Source organism: Musa acuminata, chromosome BXJ2-10 (genome assembly GCF_036884655.1).
Source record: "Musa acuminata AAA Group cultivar baxijiao chromosome BXJ2-10, Cavendish_Baxijiao_AAA, whole genome shotgun sequence".
NCBI classification, from domain to species: Eukaryota; Viridiplantae; Streptophyta; class Magnoliopsida; order Zingiberales; family Musaceae; genus Musa; species Musa acuminata.
In genome coordinates this window covers 32322405-32348512 of record NC_088347.1, presented here as the reverse complement: position 1 = coordinate 32348512, position 26108 = coordinate 32322405, and the positions used below count along the sequence as shown (strand labels likewise).

Here is a 26108-nt window from a genome sequence, read left to right as displayed (position 1 = left end):
TGACATTATCTCCCATATGTTATCTATCACGTTATACCTATATCATAGTTGCCTGCTTAATTAGATACGTATGAGTACAAGAAGACACTGGATGGGGATTGAGATTCATTGGTTTCCCTACGTTCGTTATCGTCACCCGTCTCGGTACCCGTGTGTTTATTGGGAAGACCTGTGTGGCCGACGCTTTCAAGGGACGGTAACGGAACGAGGGAGATGCGACAGGTGACGCCGAGCGATCCCCCGTGTCCCACAGCAGGACCCCGCGTCGACGCGTGACACACACCGGACCACGTGTCGAGGCGACCTCCGCGGTGGGGGCCGCCGTAGTATATATACGTGGACACGTATCCGTCAAAAGCCGAGCCGCCGTGGCCGGCGCCCGCCCCCCTCGGCGGCTTCGTGACCTGACGATTCGCACGTGCTCCGCTGGCGCGCGCACTCGCTCGCTTCAAAAGAAACGCTTTACCTTTTCCCGCACCCTTTCCCCACCCACCCGTTTTAACTTCTCACCGACCTAGCGGACCCCACACCACGGTTTCCTTCCTCGGAGTGACACCGGCATCGTGCGGTGAAACGCCAGCGGACGGCTCTGATGCGCCCACGTATACGGACAGCCCCCCCAGAAGATTCGTCTTAATAATAATAATTATTATTATTTGTTACCAATATATATAATTACCCCAACGGGTGGGCGTTACGGAGGGGTAAGCAATAAATCCATATCTCAGACGACAAGGAAGGGGGGTTGGACCAAAGAGCCAAGGCATGGCCTTCGCACTGTTCGTCATGAGCGCGGCCTCTCTTTCCGTCTCTCTCCTCCTCTCATTTTCCTTCGCTTCCGCTCCGAACTAGGGTTTCGATAAGGTAAGCCTTTCCTCCTCCTCCCTCCTCCTCGTGATTTCCTGCCGGATTTGGGCCCGCCAACCTTTGTTCGATCTGGTCTCACGCTTTCCTTGATCGTAAACTTACCTTCTTGGGGTCCGTGGTGGCTTTTGATGCCGCAAGAAATGAACTCACGCTTCTAGTTTCTTCTCTGTCTCACTCGATTCGCCTGTTCTTTGAATGCGTTGTTTTTGATCGATCTTTTTCTGGTGATCAGTGCGCTGATCTGACTAGTACGACTGCAGATGTTGACTAGTCTCAGGATCTCTCCCTGCGAAATTAAATTGTGGTAGCTGCTAATTTTTTTAGAGCTTAGATAGCGGTGGCTATCCGGTGTTTGGGTTCCCCAGCATTTCGCCAAGCTTTAGTTTTTGGCATCCCACATGATGAAAAATTAGGTTTTTTTTTTTTTTTTCTCTTGTATCTGTGTGGTTGTCATGCTGTAGGAACGATTAATAATTTGCGAGTGCTTAGGGTTGATCTCGGTCTAGAATTACGTTTTGTAGGAGATACACCGTTCAATGGTTATGGATTCTGGCCCCCATAACAACCTGTCCGGCATGATGAGGGGATTGCGTTATGATGATCTTTATTCTAATCAACACAATTTCGGGGCTCTTGGGTTAGGAGAATCACAGCCCCCTGGAGGCCGTAGTAATTATGTGGGCTTGCCGCAAATGTGCTCCCGGACAACCCAAAGCAGATATCCCGTCTCTACAATTGGCAAAAGTGTCGAGGGAGATAGTCCAGAAGATAGTGATATCTTCTACTCGGACATGGCCCTTAGCTACATAAGCCGAATGCTCATGGAGGAAGATATTGATGAGAAAATTAGTACATACAAGGAAGAGTCGGCCCTTCGAGCTGCAGAGAAGCCTTTCTATGACATCCTTGGCCAGAAGTACCCATCGTCCCCTGATCGGCCACCTCCGATCAACATTTACCAAAGTTCGGAGAGCCCATATGAGAGAAGCAGCAATCAGTATATGAATCTCTACAGCAGTGGTACCACTAGCAGCGGCGGCGGCAGCAGCAGCAGCAGCAGCGGCAGCAGCAGCAGCAGCAGCGCGGTTGTGGACAATAGTGATTCATCAGATAACCAACACTCTCGTGCTCATGCAGGTTCTGTTGATTATTCACCTCAGACTCCTTCAAGCTCCTCAAATAGCGTCAGCAGCAGTATTGAGGAGCCTTTTAATAATGTGTCCATATCTCCTAATTTATTTTTTGGAAGCGTGCCGGCCTGGCATTTCAAGAGAGGAATCGAAGAAGCACGTAAATTTCTTCCGATCAATGATAAGTTGGTAATCAACTTAGAGTCTAATGATGTTTCATCAGCTCGAGTACCCAAAAGAGAAGGTAGTACTTTCAGTATCAAGGCAGAGGGGGAGGAGAAAGAATTTTCATCAAGCGGATCTAAGGTTAGAAAGAATTTAAACAGTGAGGACTTGGATTTAGCAGAGGGAAGGAGCAACAAACAGTCAGCTGTTTCCTCTCAGGAGGAGGTTAGGTCCGAAATGTTTGACATGGTATTGCTTTGTCAGGGAGATAAATGCTCCAAGAAAATGTCTGATCTACGAGAAGCAATGCAGAATGAAGCGAGCAGAAATTCACAGAATGGTCAAACAAAAGGCTCAAGTGGTGGCAAGGCACGAGGAAAGAAGCAAACAAAGAAGGAGGTGGTGGATCTTAGGACTCTTCTCATCCTGTGTGCTCAAGCAGTGGCAGCTGATGACAGGCGAACTGCTAATGAACTACTGAAGCAGATTAGACAGCACTCTTTCCCTCACGGAGATGGGTCTCAGAGGTTGGCACATTGCTTTGCAGATGGTTTGGAGGCTCGTTTGGCTGGCACGGGAAGTCAGATCTATCATGCTCTTGTGGCCAAAAGGACCACTGCAACCGATGTATTGAAGGCTTATCATTTGTATCTCGCAGCATGCCCTTTCAAGAGAATTTCACATTTTTTCTCCAACCAGACAATCCTTAATCTGGCAGACAAGGCATCAAAGGTGCACATAATTGATTTTGGCATTTATTTTGGGTTTCAATGGCCATGCCTTATACAGCGCCTTGCCTCTAGGGATGGTGGCCCCCCAAAACTGCGAATAACTGGTATTGATGTGCCTCAACCAGGTTTCCGTCCAACAGAACGAATTGAAGAGACAGGGAGAAGGCTTGCAGATTATGCAAAAAGTTTTAATGTTCCCTTTGAGTATCAGGCCATAGCCTCTAAATGGGAGACCATTCGGGTTGAGGATCTTCACATTGCTAAGGATGAGGTTGTGGTTGTCAACTGCTTGTACCGCTTCAGGAATCTCATTGATGAGACTGTTGTTGTGGATAGCCCGAGGAATAGGGTCCTCAACACGATAAGGAAGATGAACCCCGATGCTTTTATCCATGCAGTCGTGAATGGATCATACAGTGCCCCCTTCTTTATAACACGCTTCCGAGAGGCTCTGTTCCACTTCTCAGCTTTGTTTGACATGCTCGATATGAATGTGCCCCGTGACGACGAACAAAGGTCATTGATCGAGAGGGATCTTTTTGGAAGGGAGGCTCTTAATGTCATAGCATGTGAGGGCCCAGAAAGGGTTGAGAGACCCGAGACTTACAAGCAGTGGCAGGTCAGGAATCTCAGGGCTGGGTTTGTGCAGCTTCGGCCGAACCCAGACATCATGAAGAAAGCAAAAGATAAGGTGAAAGGTTGCTACCACAAGGATTTTGTCATCGATGAAGATGGTGGATGGCTGATTCAGGGATGGAAGGGAAGGATCGTTTATGCGATATCTGCATGGAAGCCTAAAGGAGCTTAGTATTACCTTTTGGACATTTGCATAGAGTTGCACATGCATGCTTAGGGGGATACCTTGCTTTTCTATATTCAAGCAATTGGATCTGATTTATCTCAACCAAGTCCTGACGAGGTACATCGTTCTACCTGTATTCAGGTTCCTTCATGCATCTGAAATATTGACATGTGGCTGATCTCCTACTTCATGGCTTGATGATGCAGGTATTCGGGGCCAGACTTCCGGATGCAACCCGGTCAAGACATTGTAGAGATCGGCATTATTGGCAAAGAAGTCACTGAAATTATGGATTGCGATGGACAATCCATCTCGAAAGTCTGATATGTCAACAAGCCACTGAAATTATGGATTGTGATGGACTACTCAAAAATTCTGATTGGGGATCGATGCAAGGCGCTGCTGATAACAAAATTTGAGGGTGATGTCTTCTGGTTTGCAGGCTACAGCAAAGAATATGCTTACTATTGTATTGTTTGAATAATGAGAAATCAACAGTCAAATTGAGTAACCATTAAGTCCAAATTGCAGTGATCTGGTGATAACTATCTACAAGACTACTATGTGTATTCTTTTTGGTGAGTCCTTCCTTGTCCAAAGCATGCATGAGCAACTGTCTGTATCAACCACCCTCCATTTATTTTGGGTTTGAGGTCCTCCTCCTGCATTGTTTAGTGACATTGATCTTATCCCTACTTGTTTGGCATTGAATGTGAGCTCCATGGTAATGGCAGCAACTCATATTGGACTGGACCATTTGTAAAACAGGGAATCAACAGCTGAGAAGGGCATGCTTTTTTTGTTCGGTTGAAGTTTGGAACTATCCACATATTGATGTGATGACAAGGAAGTGTATCACCACTCTTGGATGATCATTTTGCATCCGAATTCAAGCTTTGGTGTTCCTAAGATTCGTGGACAAAGTTTATGAATAATATTATTAATTTTCTTTTTGTTTGAGGGCTTGCTAATATAAATTAGCTTCAGAAGATATGTCCTTAACAATAATGCCTTTTTGCTCCAAGTCTTTGTTTTGCATCTAAACATTATTTTCAGATTCCTATGTTTCCTAATGTTATTTTCTCACCTTTAGTTTTAATGTGAAATAACAACATTATTTTCATATTATATTGTTTCTTTGAGTTCTTTCTTACACTACCATTCTCCATCTATATGTTTATCTTACATCACACTATATTATTTGCTCTTATATATATATATATACACACACACACACCATCATCTAACTCTGTAGGTATAAGAATAATAAGATGGAAATGTGTGCTGAAAGTATAGTTAAAGACCCTCACCCACTCTCAACAGGTGATGTTGGAGAGAGATGCACTAAATTGTTTGACCATGTGGTGGACAATTCAAAGATGAGGAAAAGAAATTGGCAACAAAATGACCAGGTGCATCTTCCTTTAATTCCATTAACTGGTGGGATAACAGGTTCTCATGTTCTGCTGACCACAAAGTATTGACTTGGACTAGCTTGTTTAACAAACCAGATTTCCCAAGATCACATATTTTGTTTAAGCCTTCACACTGGAATGACATTCTTGGACCAGCTTCAATCATATGTGAAGAAGATCCCCATGGTATCTTCCATCACTGTTGGTGTTGATTCTGCAGCTCAAATCTCTCCATGTCACTAAACTTGTTCTCTTATGCTGCCAACAGGTGATTTTTCATGGTCAACTGTTCCTGCCAAAAGAACTGCCACTTATCTGTAATATAATGGATGCTAATCCTGCAATAATCATGTCTTGTATCATACTTCTTCTCACCTGAACATTGACAGCAAGACAGAGAGTGGCATGTCAGCCAAGATCAATACTGTCAAAAGAATGGCTGATAAAACAATTCTCACAGTACAAAGAAGAAATCAAGTTGCAAGGTTGCCACCAGCCGTGGAAGAAGTGAAGGCAATGTTTTTGTATCAGTAGTTAGCATGTAGGAAGAGATCACACAGGATCTGAAGCTTGCAAAACAATTTCTCCTTAAACAGGCCAACAATGTTTATGGCTAATTGGTGGTCTTTCGAGCAACTGAATCAAACCAAAGTTTACTAAGGAGAACAAGAAAACTCTCAAAATCTTCTCTGCAGAACACAAGCCTCACAAACTACTTCACTTTAGAATCTAAACTTGTTCTACAAAGAAGTGCTTTGGCTGATAACAATGATTCATCATTACTGCATACAGTGATTCATGCCAACTAATTAGCCCGAAGTAGGAATAGAAGATAAAGCTTGGGAGGAACCGAACAAATCAATCCCCTCAATGATCAAGAAGAAGCCAGACTATAATCCGGTACATCTCAACAAGGCCGACTACCATCTATCACTCTCTCTCAAGATAATTAGACCAGAAAGACTAAAATGGTACCTTTCAACTTATCCATTCAAGAAACAAAAAAAGTTGGCAGGTTAATCATCCCAAGGCAAGAAAGACCATTTCAAATAGAATATACTTTAAGAGGTGTGGAACAAAATCTTAAACTTTAACTATGATGAAGAAAGCAAGAATGTATACTAACATGATCAAATGTGGGTATTAAAAGGAACAGCTTAATTTAGAACCATGACACTGTAGCATAACATGCAAGGATTCTTCAAATCTACAACATATTTCGTAATCAAAATGATATCAACATGATACAATCAGGAAAGCATCCCAAAAACATGCTTGGCTGCGACATGGTGTTTGATCCCCATGCTCTACAATCGACTCAATCGACAGGTTTTCGGCAAAAAAGTGGAGGATTAAGGAATCACATCAAATTTGGAGGTATGTTTATCATTAATCTTGAAGCAAGTCTCATATTCTTAAATTGACGTAATTTTCACTGCTCCGAGAGGGGATATATTCAAATCCCATTCTCGAAAACCGAAACAATTTGGAGAAAATCTAAATGATAAGAGCATATATATTCCATCACGAAAGATCTACTTGATTCTTTCGGGCAATAAATTTATGGAGATATAGATCAGACAATGCTACAATGCTTGGGGATATCATATATTTACACCGAAAACATAAAGGCAAAATCACCAACTTTCGACTTTTGTATACCGTCATCGAGAAATCACATTGGCATTTCCATCCCAATTGCTGCCTCGACTTTGCGAACGCCTTCTGAAAAATGAACCTCTTTCATCCCTGTGAGAAAATGCAGGATGAGAATCTGAGCTCGGCTGTGAGGAAGAGGAAGCCGACCGTGACAGCCTGAATAATGAGAAGAAATTGCGAATGGTTTGACCAATTCCTCCGCTCTCCCTCCTCCTACCACTGCCTGTTGAGGTCCACGAGATCCTTCTTGGTGCTCCACGGTTGTTGAATCCACCGTCCATCTCGGTGTAAACCACTGGAAACTCTCGTTCCCCTGCTCTTCTCCCCCCTGAGAACCTCCCCACTGCAAAACCTCCACCCGGAAGCCTCCATATCGTCAACCCCACCGCCTCCTCCTCGTTCCTGGCGGCAGCAGCCTGCTCTTCGCCTTCTGCCACCGCCACACCCCGTCCTTGCACATCGGTTGGCATCTCGTGGCGGCAAACAGGACATGAATTCCGGAGCGAAAGCCACGGCAAGATGCAGTCTTGATGATAGATGTGCTTGCAAGGCATCTCCCGGGCCTCGATCCCAAGTTCGAATGGATCCATGCAGATGGCGCAATGGCAATCTTTCCTTATGTGGTCGTCGACGATCTCTATGGTGGGCATTGACTCGACGGATGCCTTCGACGCGGGCGGATGCTCGCACCCCCTTCCCTGACCGATGCCGTTGAGCTCGATCTGGGCGAGCTGCTCGAGTAGGCGGTCGAAGCCTGAGCCCATTAGGAAATCCGAGATGCTTTCAGGCAAGGGGCGGAGGCCGGATCCGGTGCCGTCGTCGTAGAAAAGCTCGAAGCTGTTGGTGGTGGCTCGATCCGCCTCACGGGCGCCACCGTCGGGCTGGCCGCGGAGGACGATGACCGGATTAAAGGGAGAGCGGTCGCCGGAGGGGGACCGGCGGTTGCGGCCAAACCTGAGTTCGGATGACTGGCGGGTGCGGGCGGCCGCGGCGGACCAGCCGCTGCCGAGCGTGTGAGCGTCGGTGGAGGGCACCCGGCGGCGTCGGGGCTCGGCGGCCGGGTGGGGGCGGGGAGGAGGACTGCTGATCTCCTCAAGAAAGCCACCGTCGCAGTCGGGGCAGACGATGGCGTCCTGAGGCCACACCCGGACGGAGCGGCTACACCGGTAGCACCAGTACGACGACGCCGTCGCCATGGAAGAAGGCACCGAAACAGACCAAGAACACCCACAAAAACCCCACCTTTCCCTCAAAAAATCCCAGAACAAAGACCCCGAAAAACACGATCTTTTGAATGAATCAAACGATTCAAATCCCACCTCCAACCCAAACCCCTCAAAAATTCCCAAAATCAAACGTAAAACCGACCAAATTCCTCCATCCGCTCGCGATCAAATCCTTCGACGCGGAGGCGAAATCCCAGAATCGGGTGGAGACGGAGCGGACCGAGGAGAGCAGGAAGAGTGGGATCTGGCGAGGAAGGGATAGGTGGAGAAGTGGGGGGGTTCTTATTATCGGTGACCAAGCATCAATGGCGGAACCGCGTGATGATGACGGCAGGTTTTGGACTTTTCCTCACGGTACCGGAGTCACCCATCCCCTCTTACATCGCGTATTCGTATTGGGCGTGCCACTGACGCCGTCAACACGCCTCTCGGTCAAACCAAAGACGGGAGCACTCACCCAACACACGCGGTCCCACGATGCCACCTTCAACTCTCTCCAACCAACGAAAAGGTAGAGAATGGGTGTTTTCCGTTCGGGTCGGAAAAGTATTTACTGGTCAACAGAGCTCGGTGCCGCGTTGAAAGTTCTGTCGGTCACCGCCGCCCTGAAGACTTCGTTCCGGTCCACAAGCCAAAGGGAAGAAGCAAAGATCAACAATGCTACATCAAACATGCTCCGAAAACCAAGAAAATTTCATATAATTCAGACAAAAATGCATAAGATAAATCCATGCTCCAAGGTGAAACAAAAGGAAAAAAGAGCAAACACCAGTTCCTGGAAGGAGCACTGGAGTTGACTAAAAGCAGCCATCAGTTCCCGGAAGATGCTGGGAAAAGACAAGAGGCTTTCTTTGTGCCAGTAGCAGTAGGAAACGGTCCTCGACTTTGAACTCTGGCAGTATCTTTTTCTCCTTCCTCCCTCCCTCAGAGCTCAGGCCAAGGATGGTTGACTGCACGTGAGCCTGCGCCGCAGTGCTCCCTGTTGACTCACACATCCACTTAGCCCTGTTCCTTATCCTCTGCTTTTGCTTGCTGCTGCAGCAACTTTGGACCCACCGGTGCGAGAGACCAACTGTTTTACGCTGGAGATCTTTTTCTCGAGTGTGAGCTTGTCATCTTCTCCATCGTCCATTTGCTCCATCGGAATTGGCCAGAGAAAGATCAGCAGCCATGTGTAAAGAGCAGCAGAACGCAAGCATGCTTTCTTTTACGTCATGGGATAACACATGCCTCCTTTTCTGGATCAATCTGTGCTCCCAATGAGCAAGACAGAAGGTGGAATGCCAGCTTAGGGAGCAATCGACTGCTTGTGACATTGATATCTGATGTTACTCCACTCCATACATCTCCCCCTTGGAAACATCTAATTTTACTGGTAATTGTGTGTGTGTGTGAGAGAGAGAGAGAGACAGAAGAGTAATGAGCAAAATGCCAATTAAATCAGGTAAAAAGCAGCAGAAATTGTAGATGTGAATTTCTGCCCCAAAAAAAGGAATATTATTTAATATTTTTTATAAGTATTTCATTAAATTGCATATATGATACTCAATCTTGCAATGGTCAACGTTACAATCCAAAGTCAAAATAAATCCAATCCATCTCGAAGCCCAAGTCGAGTATGGGCCGAGAAATTGAAGTCCAAATCCTCGAATGATGGGTTCCGCTTGGGCAATTGATTGGGTCGAACCACCGGCCCTAATTGCGAGCCCTACTCTGCACCATCTCTACATCCTTCTCGTGATTTCTAGAAGGCCTTGTCGTGACCATAAAATTGGGGGCGGGGGTGGAGGAGAAGGAAGGATATTGATCGCAGTCGGCCTCTTGCAATTTTCGAGCGACAGAAGGACTATGGCGGGCGACGGCTTGAAGTGGGATGGATTGCTCAAGTGGAGCCTCGCCCATGCCGATGGGACTCGCCCTCCTCGAAACTTGAGGTATTATTACACCGATCCCTTTGCCCTGTATCGGCCGTCCCCTTTCCCTAGGGGTTTTGATGGCTTTAGAAGAGCTCCTCCTGCATGATCTGGCGAAGATGTCGATTCACGTGCGTGGTCGCTGTTCTTGATTCTGGTTTGTTTATTGGTTGGTTAGCGAGGAGGATAGGAAGTGGTTCATGGAAGCGATGCAAGCGCAGACCGTCGACGTGGTTAAGCGAATGAAGGAGATTACTTCTGTCATGAAAACCCCGGAGGATGTTTTGGAGGCGCAGGGAGTCAAGCCGGAGGATATCGTAGGTAATGCCTTGGAGTAACTTATCGTTAGACAAAGCCTTCACGGACATAACTTCAAAACTAGACAACTCATCTCATGTGCATTTGAAGCGACACCAATTGTCTCGATCTAAATATTCCAATTAAAACCAGTTCATCATTTGATTTCAGGATTTAGCAGCTAGACATTTGTGTTTGCAGCGGCTACTTAAAACAATCACCTATATTATTGTGTATGAAGGTTATTGATTTTCCATCTATATCCAAACCATCATGAGAGATTTGAAATGCATAGAAACTTTGTTAAGTGCTGGGTTAGAACTTCTCTTAAATTGATTGTTTTCATCTTGATTAGGGATCCTGAAAATACATTAGGTATAAATATAACTGGATTTAAGTTATAGGGGAACTTAAATTTATAGATGATTTCTTTAAATGGTAATTTGGTTGTTTTCACTACCTAGTTGTGAATTGATCTTATTGCAATAATGCTTAGAAAGACCCTTAAATCATGGCTGATTTATTTTTACAAATATGTTGATATTTTTGGAACTTGGCTCTTGAGTCTTCTATTAGACGAGACAACTTAAGGTTAACTCTTTTCTTTTTTTTTACATTTTTTTCATTGGTAACTATTAGAACACTTAATGTCTGGATGGCCTCTATCTACACATGTTAAGATTAAATAGGTAAGAGATAAACAATAGATTATAAAAGAATCGACATTTTCTTTTAGATAAAAGAAATTTTACCATATATTAGCACCTTAAAATTCTGATTCAAGCTCTTTGTAGAGATTGTCAAAGATTCTTGTTCCTGCTGATAGAGACAAGCTTGAAATGTCAAATTTTTTTATTATCAAGGGTAAAATTTGTATCAAGGACAACCAGACCATCATTGTCGGTTCCACAGCTATAATGACCAACTTGTTTTTTTTTAATGAATATTGATCTTTTGGTCAGCTGAGCCCAAATAGTTGGTACATCATGCTTCTTGTTGTTGAATGATCCTCTAATCATTCTATAGCTATAATCTGTTAAATCTTAAAATGCTGAATTGTTTTTTGCTATTTCAGTTCCGTGTCTATATGTGTACGTATAGTTATTTCTGGTATAAATTGTTAAAGGCAAAATGATAAAATTATCCGGTCTGCTTTTCTCACTGGCAGATTGTCTTTTTCATATTCATCACTCACAAGATTATTTGTATCTTGCAGAAATGTTGGATGAGCTTCAAGAGCATGTTGAGTCTATTGATATGGCAAATGGTAAGTGTAAATGATTTTGTACTTGCTTTCTTTTGGAAGTTGTTTAACACAACACCGGTTGAATAAATTCATTTATCTCATGTTACAATTACACTTCGTAGTATGTGGATTCATGCTTCATGTACAGCCAAACTGTATAATGGTCTGGCTTCTAATGTTCTCAATGTCATGCTTGTCAAAGTCATGAAACCTGTTCATTCAACTATATCTATGTCAAATCACAGGCATCTCGGCTGATTTTAAGTAACCTCTTATCAGTCAGTTCTGTTCATAAGGAATATAAACATTGGGCACTATAAGATGTTTATTATGTTTTTTTTCCTTGTTCATTGATGATATGCTTTTGCATGTTTTCCTAGTTGAAATATATGTGCCAACTGCGTTGTCTTTTGTGGCACTTCAGAAAGAGTCCCTGTTATGTGGCTGTCTTATATGATGACCACAGCCATGGATTTAAGTGTTTTTCGTATTACTCTGAACAGCCTTACCATCTGCTATCTGATGTAGATAACATGTAAAGGGTCACAGAGGATGATGTATCCCAAAGTGTTTTTTTCGTACTTGTGTCTCTTTTCTATTGCCTCTGTTATCCTCTGCATTTATAGATGCATATAGCTTTGTAATTGAGGTGGTTATGACATTTAATTAAACTCTCTTCTGAGTTCTTAGATATAACTTCTTGTGGATATAGTGCAAACTGCTTTTTATCTATGTTTTTTTACTGGAAAATGTTACGTTTGAGGTCAGAAACCATGTTGATGAGAGACAATGTTTTAAATGCTGAGCCTTGTTTGTCTTGTTTTGAAATTTGTATCCTGTGAAAGCTTGAACAGTGACACCGAATGGTAGTCTATCATTTTTCTCGTGAAGCCAACAGATCTTCTGATTGGCTTGATATTTGTGGTACCACTCTTGGTTTGCTTGAACTTGTTATCTCTGCTTTTAGAGGGGCTCATATTAGATCGGGACCTTTGGTTCGTCGGGAGCCTATTTGACCATGTGCTCCTTGAATACAGTCTGTACAAAGCACTTGATCATGATTAAAGGAAAGTTCAGATTTTGTTAGCTATACTCGTATCTTCTTTTGACCATATCACATCATAGTTTCATGGTTTGTTTCTCATGCTTTGCTTCATGCTTTATGCTATCCACGTGCCCTTGTCACAAGAGATTAGTTTTTCTGACTATAACTTTTTTATCAGCTGATTATGAGAATTAATCTCTGCCTTGATGTTTTTAGTTAGAAATTTAAGCCCTTAACTTTTTGTGAATGACATCATTTATTTGGTCTTAATGCACTAGATTTGCACTCAATTGGTGGTTTAGTCCCTCTGCTTGGTTACCTTAAAAACTCTGATTCTGGTATTCGAGCAAAGGCTGCAGATGTTGTAACTACCATTGTGCAGAACAATCCCTGCAGTCAGCAACTTGTGATGGAAGCCAGTGGTCTTGAGCCTCTCATGTCAAATTTTACATTGGATCCTGATTTAGCTGTTCGCACAAAAGCTCTTGGTGCTATATCATGTATGTATCTATTATTATCCATGTTGTCTAATCCACACAACAAAATGTGGACTGATTTTTCTCTGCATATGCTAACTTGATAGTCTGAAATGATTCTTTTGTTTCCTGTTCTTTTTGGTGCCTAATGATGCAGCTCTGATTCGAAACAACAAGGCTGGAATTGCTGCATTTCGTCTAGCAAATGGTTATGCTGGGCTCAGAGATGCATTGGGTTCTGACAATGTTAGATTTCAAAGGTTTTGGTTCTCTCCATTTCCCCTCTTTTTTTTCCCGCTAGAGCACTGTTCCCTTGGCTATCATTAAGTGTTTGACATTTTTTATCTTGGTTTGCTAGGGTTTAGTGATGGTTGCTAGCCTGACTTTGCTATAATCGAGTTAATGCTTTTTCTGTGCGTATGAGAGCAGATGCCATTTTCTTCATGTCATCAGCCTTCTTCTAATCATGAGTTTTTTTTGTTTTTTTCCTATCATCGTCCAGGAAGGCACTTAACTTGATTCAGTACCTGCTTAAGGAGAACAATTTGGATTGCAATATTGTTACAGAACTTGGGCTTCCACGGCTCATGGTGCATCTGGTCTCCAGCGATGACTCGAATGTGCGAGAAGCCGCTCTAGGTGGCCTTCTGGAGCTTGCACGGGACCGGACATCTGGAAGCAGCACCGTGCTAGCCGAAGAAGATAAGCTGAAACAAATCCTTGAGAACCGTATCGAGAATATCAGCTCAATGTCAGCTGAAGATCTTGGAGCTGCTAGGGAGGAGAGGCAACTCGTCGATTCCCTCTGGAGCACATGTTACAATGAGCCATCGTCCCTCCGAGAGAAGGGTCTGATGGTGCTTCCGGGTGAGGAGGCGCCCCAGCCTCCGCCTGATGTCGCGGGCAAAATTTTTGAGCCACCATTACGTGCTTGGGCAGCATCAAAACAAGTACAAAAAGGGGGCTCAAATTCAGCTGAAGATAAGAAGCAAGCGAAGCCGCTGCTGCTGGGCCCCGGCCCGGTAGGTTCAAGTTTGAGTTCCAACCAAGAGCAACAGAATCCCAACTGAGGTGGTGGAAGGGCCAGTTTTAATCGGCAGGAGGGAGTAGTGTCATTGCTTCCTAGTCTCTGTTCTCTTGTACTTCTAGTCATGTTTATTTCCTTAATCGTCTGTTATGTTTTGGCAAGGCAGATTCGAGTTTCTCTAACACATTTTCCCATAACCTAAATCATGGTTCCAACTAAATAACAAAGAAGAAGGTTGTGCTTGTATGATCAGTGGGGAGGGAAACATCGATGACAGCTTTGCTCACCGAGATGATTTTGGTGCCACATTTTGTTCCAACTAATACCACTCCTCTCTCTACTAAATGGAGTGTTAATCCTATGTACCCTCATTTTTACATGTATTTATTCAAACCCATTATTGATTGGCTTGCCATCTATGGCAACCTACCGAACAGTTCTTTTTGGTGCTTACGGATTTAGTCTTTCCACTTATGTGGTGTCACGGGTCGTGCGGCATCTTTACGTATTCGTTCGCAAGGGTCAGTCTTTTCGAAACCTCTCATAATCCCTTAGGATCTATAAAAGAGAAAACGGGTTAGAGAAAACGTTTCACTCGGAAGCCACAAGCAAACATTCCAGGAAACATTTCATAGATAATGCAAATTACAAACAGACTTTACAAGCTCTAAACAGTTACACAACAAAGGGTCAAAATGGTCCATTATAGATCGAAAATCTCTCACAAATGTCTATATGACACGATCTTTATTTATAAGCCTAAAGCGGCCACCAAACTCAACTAAATTGATACTATTAAGTCTTTGGTTGTCCCTCTACATGTTGTGCAAAGCATGAACATACCAAAAGACACGGACATACATAAGCGTTACATCAAACATCCTGTTTAGAACCCAAAAACTTCAAAAGTTTATGAGACGATGCTCGTTAAAGCTCCAACAAGCATCCACCCAGTATAAGTAGCATGAGGCATTTGAGAGACTGACGCAAAGTAAAGATGATCTTTTCCTTTATTTGAAGGATCCGTAGGAACCAACAGGGATCAACACAACTCAGCCAACCCCACACAAGAGTCAGAGTCATTGGCGAGTTGAAGCAGCATAGTAGATCAAAAGTTCGACTACTCAACAATAGTAGCGGAGAGCAGCAGGGAACCAAGAGGCGCGTTGCAGCTGGAGCAGAAGATTGAAGACCTAGCAAAGGCAATAAGTTGTAGTGTCGACAAAAGCTTTGACGAGGACATCGAAGGAATGGGTGGGGGAGAATGTCACTTTATTTAGAAGCCTAAAACGACCATCAAACCTAACTAAATTGAGATTATTAAGCTTTCAACTGTCCCTTTATATGTTGTGCAAAGCATGAATATATCAAAATACATAAATATTTTATTTAAAAATTTATCCGCATAATGGGGCACAGACAAATAAGATATGTTTCCAAGCGTCCACCAATTATTCGATACAATTTATTTCATCCAGTAGAATTCGTGGGGGCACATAGAAAAAAGAGAGATTGAATTCTCAAGGTCTTCTTCCATGTTGCACTCGTCAGTGCATCTTTCAGTATATCACAGCATATCTTTTCCAATCTACTACTGGAATCATCACTGGTTTCATGTCCAGAAGCTTAAATCCTCCATGAATTCTCATTCTCATGGCCTCCATCCAAAGCGTTGGAGCGAACATGAAAGCTGGGTGCGCGGTTTTGGTGCTCGTCCTTCTCGGCACTCTCCTGCCTCTTGACCACTGCAAGAAACTCTTTGCCAACCACTACTGTTTTCCTCCCTCCCTCTTTAAGATTCTGAGAAGGAAGCCGGAATCTCTTCGAAGCTATGGCATGTAACTTCGTCTTGTTCCCTTCTCGTTTCTAACAGGCCGGGACGTGCCGACGCTGCCGGAGAAATCGTCCAACGCCGGCCCTGAGAGCATCGAATATGGAAGCAAGTTCGCAGCTTGCTACCCCACGACTTGCGACAATGGCGACCAATGCTTCTGCTGCAGGTTCGCGCCGGGTTCTGCTTGCTTTCCTACCGAGGGCGAGTGCAGGGATCGTTGCCGTCCATGATGTCCCACATGCCCCCTGCCGTGCGCCAGTTTGACCTTCAACAACTGTAGGATCGATGTATAAGGCTTTGTTCCTCAAATAAAAATTGCATTTTGCTGCTTTGGTAATGGCATGATTAAGATTCCAAGAAATTAAAAAGTGATCATTGATTGAAATGAAATGCCTCCTCTATTCTCGGACCAAAGAAATAGTCGTGTTGGTTTGGATCTCAACATGATCTTTGCTAAATTGTATGAGGACGGTTATGTCCACTGTGTCAGCCTCCCTATCGACGCCTCAAGTTGGCATCTCCTTCCCCGCATCCACAGCCTCCACATCCGGGTGACGGTGACCACCTCCACCCCAGCTGCGATCATATAATCTCCTCTCCGCATCTCCGTCTCCGCACCCCGAACGCCATGGAGATAAAGATCCCAAGACGAGGAGACGGCAAGAACGGCAAGGAAGCCGAGAAGCCCCCGAGCCGGCTCCAGAGGCAGGCACCGGGATTGCTACAGCTCGACGCCAAGATGAAGGACGCCCTTGCGTCGCCGGAGAACGCCGCTGCTTCCGCTCCGATCCCCTTGCTGTCCCCGCTTGTGCCGTCTCCGCCGCTGTGGGACGTTCAGGAAACAGGCTCCCGAGGGGAGGAGGGCGAAGGCGTCGATGGCGCCGGTGTGGACGTGGGCATGGAGACGACGTCCCCGCCATCTCCGCCGGAGGGATGGCGTCACCCGGCTCTGGCCGTGGCGGCCGCGGAACCCGCGTCTCTCGTCCCTCTCTTCGAGTTCCAGTGCTCCATGGTGCGCAACGTGCAATAGCTAGCTTGGTAGACGGCGCAACTCCCTTTGACGAGGTTGAAGTGGCATCCGTGGACGGCAGACGGTGGTGCCATCCGTCCGCATTGCTCTACGTGGGCGGGTGTAGATGAATGGATGCATTCCAACGCTGGGATTGGTGACATTATAGTTCTTTGTGTTGTCTTACTATAATCTTCAAACAAGTACAATAAACTTATGTTAATTGATCATAATTAACGTTACAAAGTTAAGCTAACAACAGAGGTCCTAAAAGACATGAACACTGGGAAAAGCTCTTATCGTTTTTGCACGACATGAAGACAGCCCCCACCACCTAAAATCTTATTGGATTCATCGAATCTTAGATGGCTTGACCAACTCGATAGCTTTACGTAAACTGACAACGACTTGGCACCAAAGTCAAACACATATCCTGCTCCAACAAGCGACGTTGGCATGCAGCGCATCATAAGACAGCAGGACGAAAAGAAATCAAGGTCTCTTGTTTGCTATCTGCAAAGACCATACCAACCCATGACAGTCCAAGAAAGAACAGAGATGCCATGATTCCATCCCTCGGAGAAGAAGATGCATGAATGAATGAATGGTACTCACAAACCAACATAGTATAAGAGATCTCCGGAGGAATTAGCAAACACTCCTGTGTCGAGCAGAATTGTCTTTACGAATTCCCCACTGGCGGCCACGAATTAGCAAACCATTAACCTTCTTCAATCCAGAGGAGGTCTGTGCCTGGAATCGGCCTTCCTGCAACTTAGAATCTGAGCGAGTGGCGTCTTCTTTCCTCGTACCAGCACATGCAGCTCAGCCCGACGAGCACCTCCACGATGGCCGCCTCCGTCTTCTCCCTGTCCGAGAAGTGCAGGGTCTGCATTAGCAGCGCCCTCGGCCGGGGGTCGAACCGTTGCTGCCGCTCCATCTGGCGCTCTTCCTGCCACCGCAGCGTGTCGTGCCCCACCGGCCCTAGCCAGGTCAGGATCCTCCTGACCGCCTCGTTCCACCCCTCCGCCAGCGACCCGTCCACCGTCCCGCCCTCCCTCCTCCAGCACTCCCTCAGCTTGGCCCTTACCGCACCCTGCATCGCCGACGGCATCATCTGATACAACTCCGCCCTCGTCGCCTCCTCCTCCTCGTCTTCGGCTTCGTGGCTGTCGACTGACCTCATCGCCAGTAGCTTCTCGGCTAGGACGATTACGTTGGCGTACCGCAACGCCAATCCCGACCCCCCGACGGTGGTCGGGCCTGCTTCCAACAGGCTGCTCAGACTCTCGAACGGCTTTTTGAGAGATCCCTTGGCTACGAATATGGGAGCTGAATTCCTCAGGATGGGGACGGCCATCGCCAGCGGCCGGTCGAGCGGCCCCGAGGAGTGCTTGCTGGGGTTATGTGGATTGCCGCCGCGGAGCAACAGAGTCCGACGGTTTCTGTTGGGTAGCGGAGGCAAGCCTAGGACGCAGGGGCCGAAGACGGCGCAGATCCTGGCGAAAACGGTGATCACGGCGCGGACCATGAGCTTCACGACCTTGTCGAAGGTCTTGTTCCAGAGGGACTCCTCCTTGAGCCGCCGGACCTTGTGGCGCTGCGAACGGAGATCGAGCTGGTTGGCGGAAGGGACGCCGGACTTCTGCGTCGGGATCGGGCCGCTGTGCCGCCGCCACTGCTGCTCCATCCGCCGCTCGGACGCCTCCAGCTCGTTCAACGCCTCCATCTCCGCGTGCAGCCGGGAGGTCGTCGCCACGTACCTCTCCATCCTCTTGACCCGCTTCTCGACCCCCTTCGCGGTGGAGCCAAGCCCGACCCTCTCCAAGTCAGCGACGCGGCCGCCGGTAGGGGCAGAGTAGACCCCGCCGGCCTTGAGGTCTGGGTAGAACCGGTCGAAGCCCGAGAGAAGGGCGTCGCAGCACTTGGCGCCGAGGCGGGAGACAACAGAGGCGGCCTTATCGAGCTCAGCAACCATCTCGGCACAGGCGAGGCGGAGGAGGAAGGGCTGGTCCCTGGAGGTCAGGTAGGCCACGCCCTGGGAGCGCATATCCGTGCGGAGTCGGCGGACCTCGTCATCGGCAAGGGAGCGAAAGAGGGAGACGAGACGCGACATAGCGGCCGCGGCCTCAAACGCGAGGATCCCGACGACAGGTCGCTCCGGGTCGATGCTGCCCATTCGGGTCCGGAGATCCGCGAGCACCCTCGGAACTCCCATGTGGCAGGACACTAGAATTGAAGGGAGAAGCACAAGACAAAAACAGAGAAACGGGATCAGCTCGGCGTTGCTCGACTGTTCGGATTAATGCTTCTGATAACCGCTACTGGAATTGGATTCGGTGGTAGCAGTGTGGGGATATATGAGGGAGAAGGATGGCGACGGCATGCGCATCGCCATTTCCTAGAGCCTTCTCTTCTCGGGGGACGCGGTTGCCCGACAGCAGAGGAATCGCCGCAAACGAAACGTATGAAGATAAGCATATCGATGAATCAGGTCGGCAATGTAGACACAAGGAGAGATCGCAGGCGCAAAGTCAACTGCGTTTACCGCCGCACTGTTTGTGGTTTCCCTACACGTGTCATTTACTTGGCCCACATGCCTACCTCCAATCACAAAGCAGGTATACGTATTATTCTCCTCTTAATCTAATCCTCCCGCGGGCTCTCGCTCATCTCTCTCTCTCTCTCTCTCTCAGGTTTGGTCAACGCATTGCCCAGCTTTGGAGTTCAATGGCCACGGCGCGTTGTTTGCGTCCCAAAGTCAACGACACGGCGACGCCCGTAGTGTGTGGGGTGGGACGGGCCGCCTGCAGCTGCCATCACTTAACGTGCGCGTCCGGTGGCCGTCGGCGTCACACGGTGCATGCATGTTTACCCGTTACAGTTGTTAGCCACTTGTTTTGCTTGAGAATCTGTGGACCATAACGTTGACCATCGGTGTTCTGGTCAAAGCGTCGTCATTGGGTTAGTGAGATCACATCCTTCCTCGATAAACCCCTCTTTGAATTGGTCTTCAGATCCGATCAGTGCTGCGACGTCCGACAAACCCTTTTCCAGACAAAACACACGTGAGGAAATCGAAGTCAACCTCATCAGGTACAGCGTCCACATAAGCTTACGATCCATAGTAGCAGTAGGAAATCCTCGTCGTCGTCTACGATGCGTTCGATTGCCTTCCCCATCACGTCCATGCACAAATTCCACCGAGGAACGTAATGCATGGCATTAATGATGCAATAATGCAGAAGTGGGCCTTCTCTTCTCTTTGGGGAACTCCGGCACATATGTTGGAACTTATAAGTACCAAAGCAACGTCTCTCTCTCTCTCTCGTTCTGCGTGAGTGAATTATTTCTTTGTTGAGGTGATGTCATGTAGAGTTATCCAACCAGTAATATGGAATTCAAGTCGAACTTGGAGGATAAGTTCAATGAAGTCAGGTGTGACGTTTATGTCTCGTAAGGAGACTTTGAAGGGAAGCATCAAACAAAGAGAATTTAATTGCTCGAACATGCCAATCGCTGACTTCTACCACATCCGATGTCAAAGTTGTGCGAATAGATTCACACTTGAGAAATAAAAGTTAGGTGATACAAGTGAAAAAAAATTGAATAAGTTGTTCAACAAGGAGAATAATAATAATAATAATATTATTATTATTATTATCGAACATTATAGATTTTGATTGAAATTCTTAAAGATTCATAGATGAAAGTTTATTTGTGTATTTGGTGGTGGTAAAGACAGCAAGTGCATAGGAAAAGGGGCTTCGAAAGAGGAGAAATAAAAAAGGATGGAAGGATGGATTTAGAGCAAACAAAGTCATCTGCAGTGTTCATCGGATCATTTTGAGAGTAATGATGGAATCCTACACGACAACAGAAGCGACCACAGAATTTATAGCCAAATAGTATACACTAAAGTTCATGCTACTCATGAATGCAGCTCGGGAAGATCGGTAGCGAACGGCTGCTGATAGCAATGGACTCGATCTGCTACTCTATTTCAACCTGCTACACTATAGCCGTTGGTCACTCTACTCTATCTCGTAGTGTTACGGTAAATAACTTTCTGGCCGCGACTTTGGGGTTGACGCGGTTGGTTCAGGGCTCCAAATGTTTGGGATCGGTCGTGTTTCCCTTTATAGGGCTTGAGAGCTCCGCCTTGACGAACCGGGTTGACGGTGGTCGGGTACCTGCACACAGGTCGGGTCGGTATCTCGGCCCGACCCCTCTGACGATCAAGTTAGTGGGAAGGAGTATTGTATCTGGTTCCCCTCTGGTGCTGGGAGCCGGAGGGGTATTTATGAGGGGGGTTGATGTTACCTGATGGGCCATCCTGCCAGAGCATGACCATACCTCTGACGGTGTCTGTCGCCGCCGTGGGCGTTGCGTGGAGAGCCGAGCTGCTAGATTGGCGCTAGAAGGAGGGCCGACGTCCAAATGTCAAGCGATCAGCAAATTTACCCCGGCGGATCCTCAAATGCGGAGCTCCCCGCCTTAGGGGAACGGCATGACGAGACCCACGACGAACGGCCCGCAGCGGTGTCAGAACGCTACTGGCGACTGTTCAACGACCCGGGCTTATCACCCCCTGGCGGCGCACCCGCCGACTCCTCGCAAGTGTCGCCCGAGGCCTTTCATGGCCTCGCCCACCAGGTCTGAACTCTGACAAGCATGGTGCAGACCATTGTCTCCCAACGAACCCCTCCGCGTGCGGCGAGGCCCTCGCAGCAACAGGAGACTCTCGCCCGGACCCACGCACCACCCCCAGAACTTCCGGGCTCGCCTCGAAACCCCACAACACGACCGGGGAGCACGGAAGCCGAGGGCACGGTGAGCCGCCCCGAGCCCGAGGCCCCGACTGCTGACTCGACGAACGCCCTACGGGCCCAGCTGCGCGTCGTCAGTCAAAGGCTGGACGAGGTACAACAGGAGGTTCGTAAGTCAAAAGGAGAACTCGGGACGGACGTACACCAAGGATCTCCGTTCACCCCCGAGATACAGGATCAGGCGATCACGCCGCACTTCCGCCTCCCTGCCCTGGACGCGTATGACGGCGCAACCGACCCCGCGGACCATGTGGCCGCTTTCCGGGCCTAGATGGCGCTATTCGGGACTTCAGACGCCCTGATGTGCCGGGCGTTCCCGACGACCTTGCGAGGACCAGCCCGCGCGTGGTACAACGGCGTGAAGCCAGGTACCATCGCCTCCTTCGACCAGCTCGCCAAGGATTTCGAGCTTAACTTCCTAGCGTACTCCCGACCAAAGCCATCCATGGCGTTGCTCTTGGGGCTCAACCATAAGGAGGACGAGCCCCTTTCTCACTTTGTGAACCGGTTTACGACGCAAATCCGTGGATTATCGGATGCTCACCCCTCTCTCTTGATGCAGGCCTTCATGACCGGCCTGCGGCCGTCCAGGTTCTTCTGGTCCCTCGTGGAAAGGCCCCCCGTCGCGGTCCCTGAGATGCTCCAACGGGCCAGTCAGTTCATCGCCGCAGAAACCTGGATGGTGGGAAGGCGAGAAGAGCACAGAAAGGTCAAGTCGGAGCCGCCTCGACACCAGCAACCCACCACCTCCCGGCGAAAGTTGGACAGGCCTGACCCAAGGCCTCCTCTTCCCGCCTTGAACTCTTCCCGGACAGAGATATTCCTACACGAAAGGGGGAAGGGGCTGCTCAGGGACCCCCACCCGATGAAGAACCCGCGAGAGCTCGCAGACCGCTCAAAGTACTACCGATTTCATCGACAGCACGGGCACGACACGGAGCAGTGTTACGAGCTAAAAAGACAAATCGAGGAACTCACTCAGACACAAAACACTCAGAGGCTCTTCTTCTGCCTCACCCACAATCCCCTCCACATCTTTCTCTAATTTGATCGTCGGAAGGGTCGGGCCGAGCTCCCGGCCCGACCTGTGTGCAGGTGCGAGACGGTGTTGCCTCTTCCTGAAGCTGCGGCGGAACTGTCTCCCGACCCGAACCGCCGACCCGACCTCCCGACCCGAGCCATCGACCCGAACCACGGTGCTAGGCCGCCGGGAGATCCCGAGGAGCTGCGCCCGAGATCCCCGACATCCGGACCCCAGAACCAAGCCACGTCGGCCCCGAGCCACAGCTAAAAAAGTTACTTACCGTAACAGTTCTTATCACATGTTATACTTTTAACGTGGATCACTCAGCATAATTATATATACTACATGATAATAATCACATCAATATCATCAATTTTAATCTTAAAATAAAATAATATTAATTATTTTCAAATGGCACATCTAGATAGAACTTTTATGTTCATCAAATTATAAAGACATGAGATATCAATCTCTCAATAGTCCTCGATCAATTATAATCATAATTGAAATATCCTAATTGACTTAGATCAAACTCAATTCAATTATTACATGATGGAATCAACCTCAAATCTTTATGATCAATCCAGAATCACCATAAACTAATTTAATTAATATTTTATTAATTTCAATTAGGTTAAGTGATTTTAAATCAATCAAATTGGTATGAAATCACATTAAACTAGTTTGGATCGATTAAGCCTGTGTGATTTAATCGATTAACGAGCTCATATCAATAAGAAGAAAAATTGAACTATGTCACGTAGTACTAGTCCAAATCAAATGGATCCACCTGAGCCTTGGATGAGTCACATATACCACACATACATGTCTTAGGTAATAGGTTTGGTTGGGGTACAATGGGTTAGATAGAGAAGCAATAATATGTTTAACGCTAATCACATAGTTGAGTAGTCTTAGCTTCGCGAGTTGGGTTGAGTCTCGCTCATGTGTTAAGCTAAGCCTTACTACTAAACAAGGTCACTTCTAATTTGCGGGTGGGGTCATTGTTGAATCTCGGATTTTGATGATGAAACCAATTAAGAGTGGTTATGATTTAATTTGCGTTTTGAGTAACGCAGGATGCTTCGATCAGGATGAGACAATTAAAACAAGAAAAATCATGTTGTGCCAGAGGAAAACATGTCAGAAGATTGGACGTCGAGCCGGAGGATCGGTCGATGTATCGCCAGAAGGCTTCAACGGAAGAGAAATCGACGGAGTGGATGTAGGTCACGACGACCGAACCATTATAAATCTGGTTTGCATTTTACTTTCTGTATATTACATTAACTGCAAACTGCCTTCGATACACTCTTACTTCGCTTTCAAAGTTAAGCATTTTCAAGTTCGGTTTTCATCGTACGAAAAGATATCTCAAAACCGACATAATTTTACCGTTGCATTAATTCAACCCCCCCCCTCTTAGTGCCAACCTCGATCCTAACAGTCGTGTTTAGCCACATGGGTTGGGTATGTCTGACTATAAGCTGGGTCATGCTTGATTATATAGGTTACGTCATACTTGACTATATGGGTTAGGTCGTACTTGATCGCATGAGTTGAGTTATATCTAGTCACATAGATTGGATTATACTTGGTCATATGGGCAAGGTCATATCTAACCACATGGACTTAACTCTGATTAAATCAAAATTTAATATTTTTAGAAGTACTTTAAAATATTATAAAATAATAAGTAATCTCAAATCCATTATTTTTTCATAAATTAACTAATTTATATTTATGATTCTAAATTTAAAACTAATTAAATCATTAAAATTCATATATACTTCCAAGAAATAGAAGTATATCTAATTAAATAAATTAAATTTATTTATTAAATTAACTAATCTTTTTAATATTATGATTTAATTATTATTATTTATTAATCATAAAATTTTAAAATTAAATATATTTATTATATATTATATAAATTATAATAATTCTAATATCAAAATTTTAAAATATGAAAAAAATTTGATATGAAAAAAAAAAAATAGAATCCTTTTTTTGGAATTCTCTCCTCGATGTTTTATCGTTAGGCCAGCAAGGGACGAGGACAGGGGAACCCCTTAGAAGAAGCTGAGCTCTCCTCGAACAATGTTTTCCTTTCTTTCTCCTTCTATCGGGGGAAGATGAAGACTCTCACTTACCGAGTTGTTTGTCCCATTGCACTTGGCCCCACTACCAAATGTTTGGCTCGTGGCTTAATATTTATTTATTTTTTTTTATTTTTTATTTTTTTCATAGATAAAATTATAATATTTATTTCTTATGATTTAGACAAAATAAAATAAAATCTAAATTATTTACTTTTTAAAAATTATAGAAATAAATTAATTAATAATTTAATTAAGTGATAAAATTTATAACTTATCCATATAAAATAAATTTTAATTATTTTCTTAATCATACAATTTAAACAAAAAAAAATATTTACGATAAATTTAATTCATGTTAAAGAAGAAAAATAATTGGTTATTACACCCAAGGTTCGTCGTACCGTATCGTACCGGCGTTTCGACCCGGGCTCGGTACCGATACGGTACGGTATACCGCTCGGTACACCCAGGTGTACCGAGCGATACGCTCACGTGTACCGAGCACTGTACACTGTTACAGTGTCGGTACGGTACGGAGCGGTCCGCGTACCGCTAGCCTGTCGGACCGGTACGTACCACCCGTACCGGGTGGTACAGTCCGGTACGGCAAACCTTGATTACACCATCCCTATCGGCCCCTCTTCGATGGGGAGAGATAGCTACTCATTTGTTAGTGAAGGTGGTTGCTAGTAACATCATCGGCTCCCGATGCCATCGACTCACCCACCACATTCCCATCCACCACCTAGCCTCGCCCCTCAGCCAAATACATCACCGGAAGATGAATTATAATTTTTATTTTTTTCTCTTATATTTATGAAAAGAGATTAGAACATTATGATTACAATTCGTCATTAGAAGATGAAGCAACAAATCGAGTATTTTTTGGTGATTGGTGCAAAGATCACCGATTATTTTTTCGATGGAATGATTCGATCGTTCCACGTGCGAGACGTAAATTAAAAATATCATTATAACTCGGCTATATCACAACTTAAATTGCAATCTATGATCAGTGTGTTGCACTCTTCTTTTGCCTTTGCATGTGAGTTGAGCAAGTCACAACTTACAAAACATGTTCTAAGTGAGACGGAATCTGCCACACACAACTTGGATTGTTGCTAAAACATTACGAGATAATAATAATAATAATCTGAGCAGGACATTTGATTCCATATTCTCTTCAGGCTTTTCTTAATGTTTTGTTCCAACCACTCTCAAACAAAGAATTATGGAGTGCCACAGCTTGTCCTCCTCATTCCTTTCCTCCACTGTTTTGTATCGCTTCGATGCCATGACCACATACGATTA

The 26108-nt window shown here is 45.9% G+C and overlaps 5 protein-coding genes across 6 annotated transcripts; 3 read left to right on the top strand and 2 right to left on the bottom strand.

Annotated features, from left to right (window-relative positions):
• The first annotated feature begins 691 nt into the window (after positions 1-691).
• LOC135625225 (scarecrow-like protein 9) lies at positions 692-4500 on the top strand. 2 transcript variants are annotated; one of them, XM_065129680.1, is made up of 3 exons: positions 692-864; positions 1374-3812; positions 3902-4500. In XM_065129680.1, the coding sequence occupies exon 2, from the start codon at positions 1404-1406 to the stop codon at positions 3699-3701; it is 2298 nt and encodes a 765-aa protein (XP_064985752.1). In that variant the 5' UTR covers positions 692-864; positions 1374-1403; the 3' UTR covers positions 3702-3812; positions 3902-4500. The 2 variants fall into 2 exon arrangements, with proteins under 2 accessions (XP_064985752.1, XP_064985751.1); XM_065129679.1 differs by having other exon boundaries at positions 693-864; positions 1389-3812; positions 3902-4432.
• Positions 4501-5088: 588 nt separating this feature from the next.
• LOC135625226 (probable E3 ubiquitin-protein ligase RHC2A) lies at positions 5089-8259 on the bottom strand. Its single transcript, XM_065129681.1, has 2 exons — positions 6773-8259; positions 5089-5485 (listed from the first exon to the last, which is right to left on the bottom strand). Exon 1 carries the CDS (start codon positions 7963-7965, stop codon positions 6775-6777), a length of 1191 nt encoding a protein of 396 aa, XP_064985753.1. The 5' UTR covers positions 7966-8259; the 3' UTR covers positions 5089-5485; positions 6773-6774.
• A 1501-nt stretch (positions 8260-9760) lies between these two features.
• On the top strand, positions 9761-14251 carry LOC135625224 (uncharacterized). The gene is made up of 6 exons (XM_065129678.1): positions 9761-9929; positions 10087-10229; positions 11422-11472; positions 12775-12996; positions 13130-13232; positions 13475-14251. The coding sequence occupies exons 1-6, from the start codon at positions 9844-9846 to the stop codon at positions 14040-14042; spliced, it is 1173 nt and encodes a 390-aa protein (XP_064985750.1). The 5' UTR covers positions 9761-9843; the 3' UTR covers positions 14043-14251.
• A 3150-nt stretch (positions 14252-17401) lies between these two features.
• LOC103968974 (protein PSK SIMULATOR 1) lies at positions 17402-19187 on the bottom strand. The gene has a single exon (XM_009382355.3). It carries the CDS (start codon positions 19058-19060, stop codon positions 17618-17620), a length of 1443 nt encoding a protein of 480 aa, XP_009380630.2. The 5' UTR covers positions 19061-19187; the 3' UTR covers positions 17402-17617.
• A 2755-nt stretch (positions 19188-21942) lies between these two features.
• On the top strand, positions 21943-22716 carry LOC135625781 (uncharacterized). The gene has a single exon (XM_065130871.1). The coding sequence runs from the start codon at positions 21943-21945 to the stop codon at positions 22714-22716; it is 774 nt and encodes a 257-aa protein (XP_064986943.1).
• The last annotated feature ends 3392 nt before the right edge of the window (positions 22717-26108 follow it).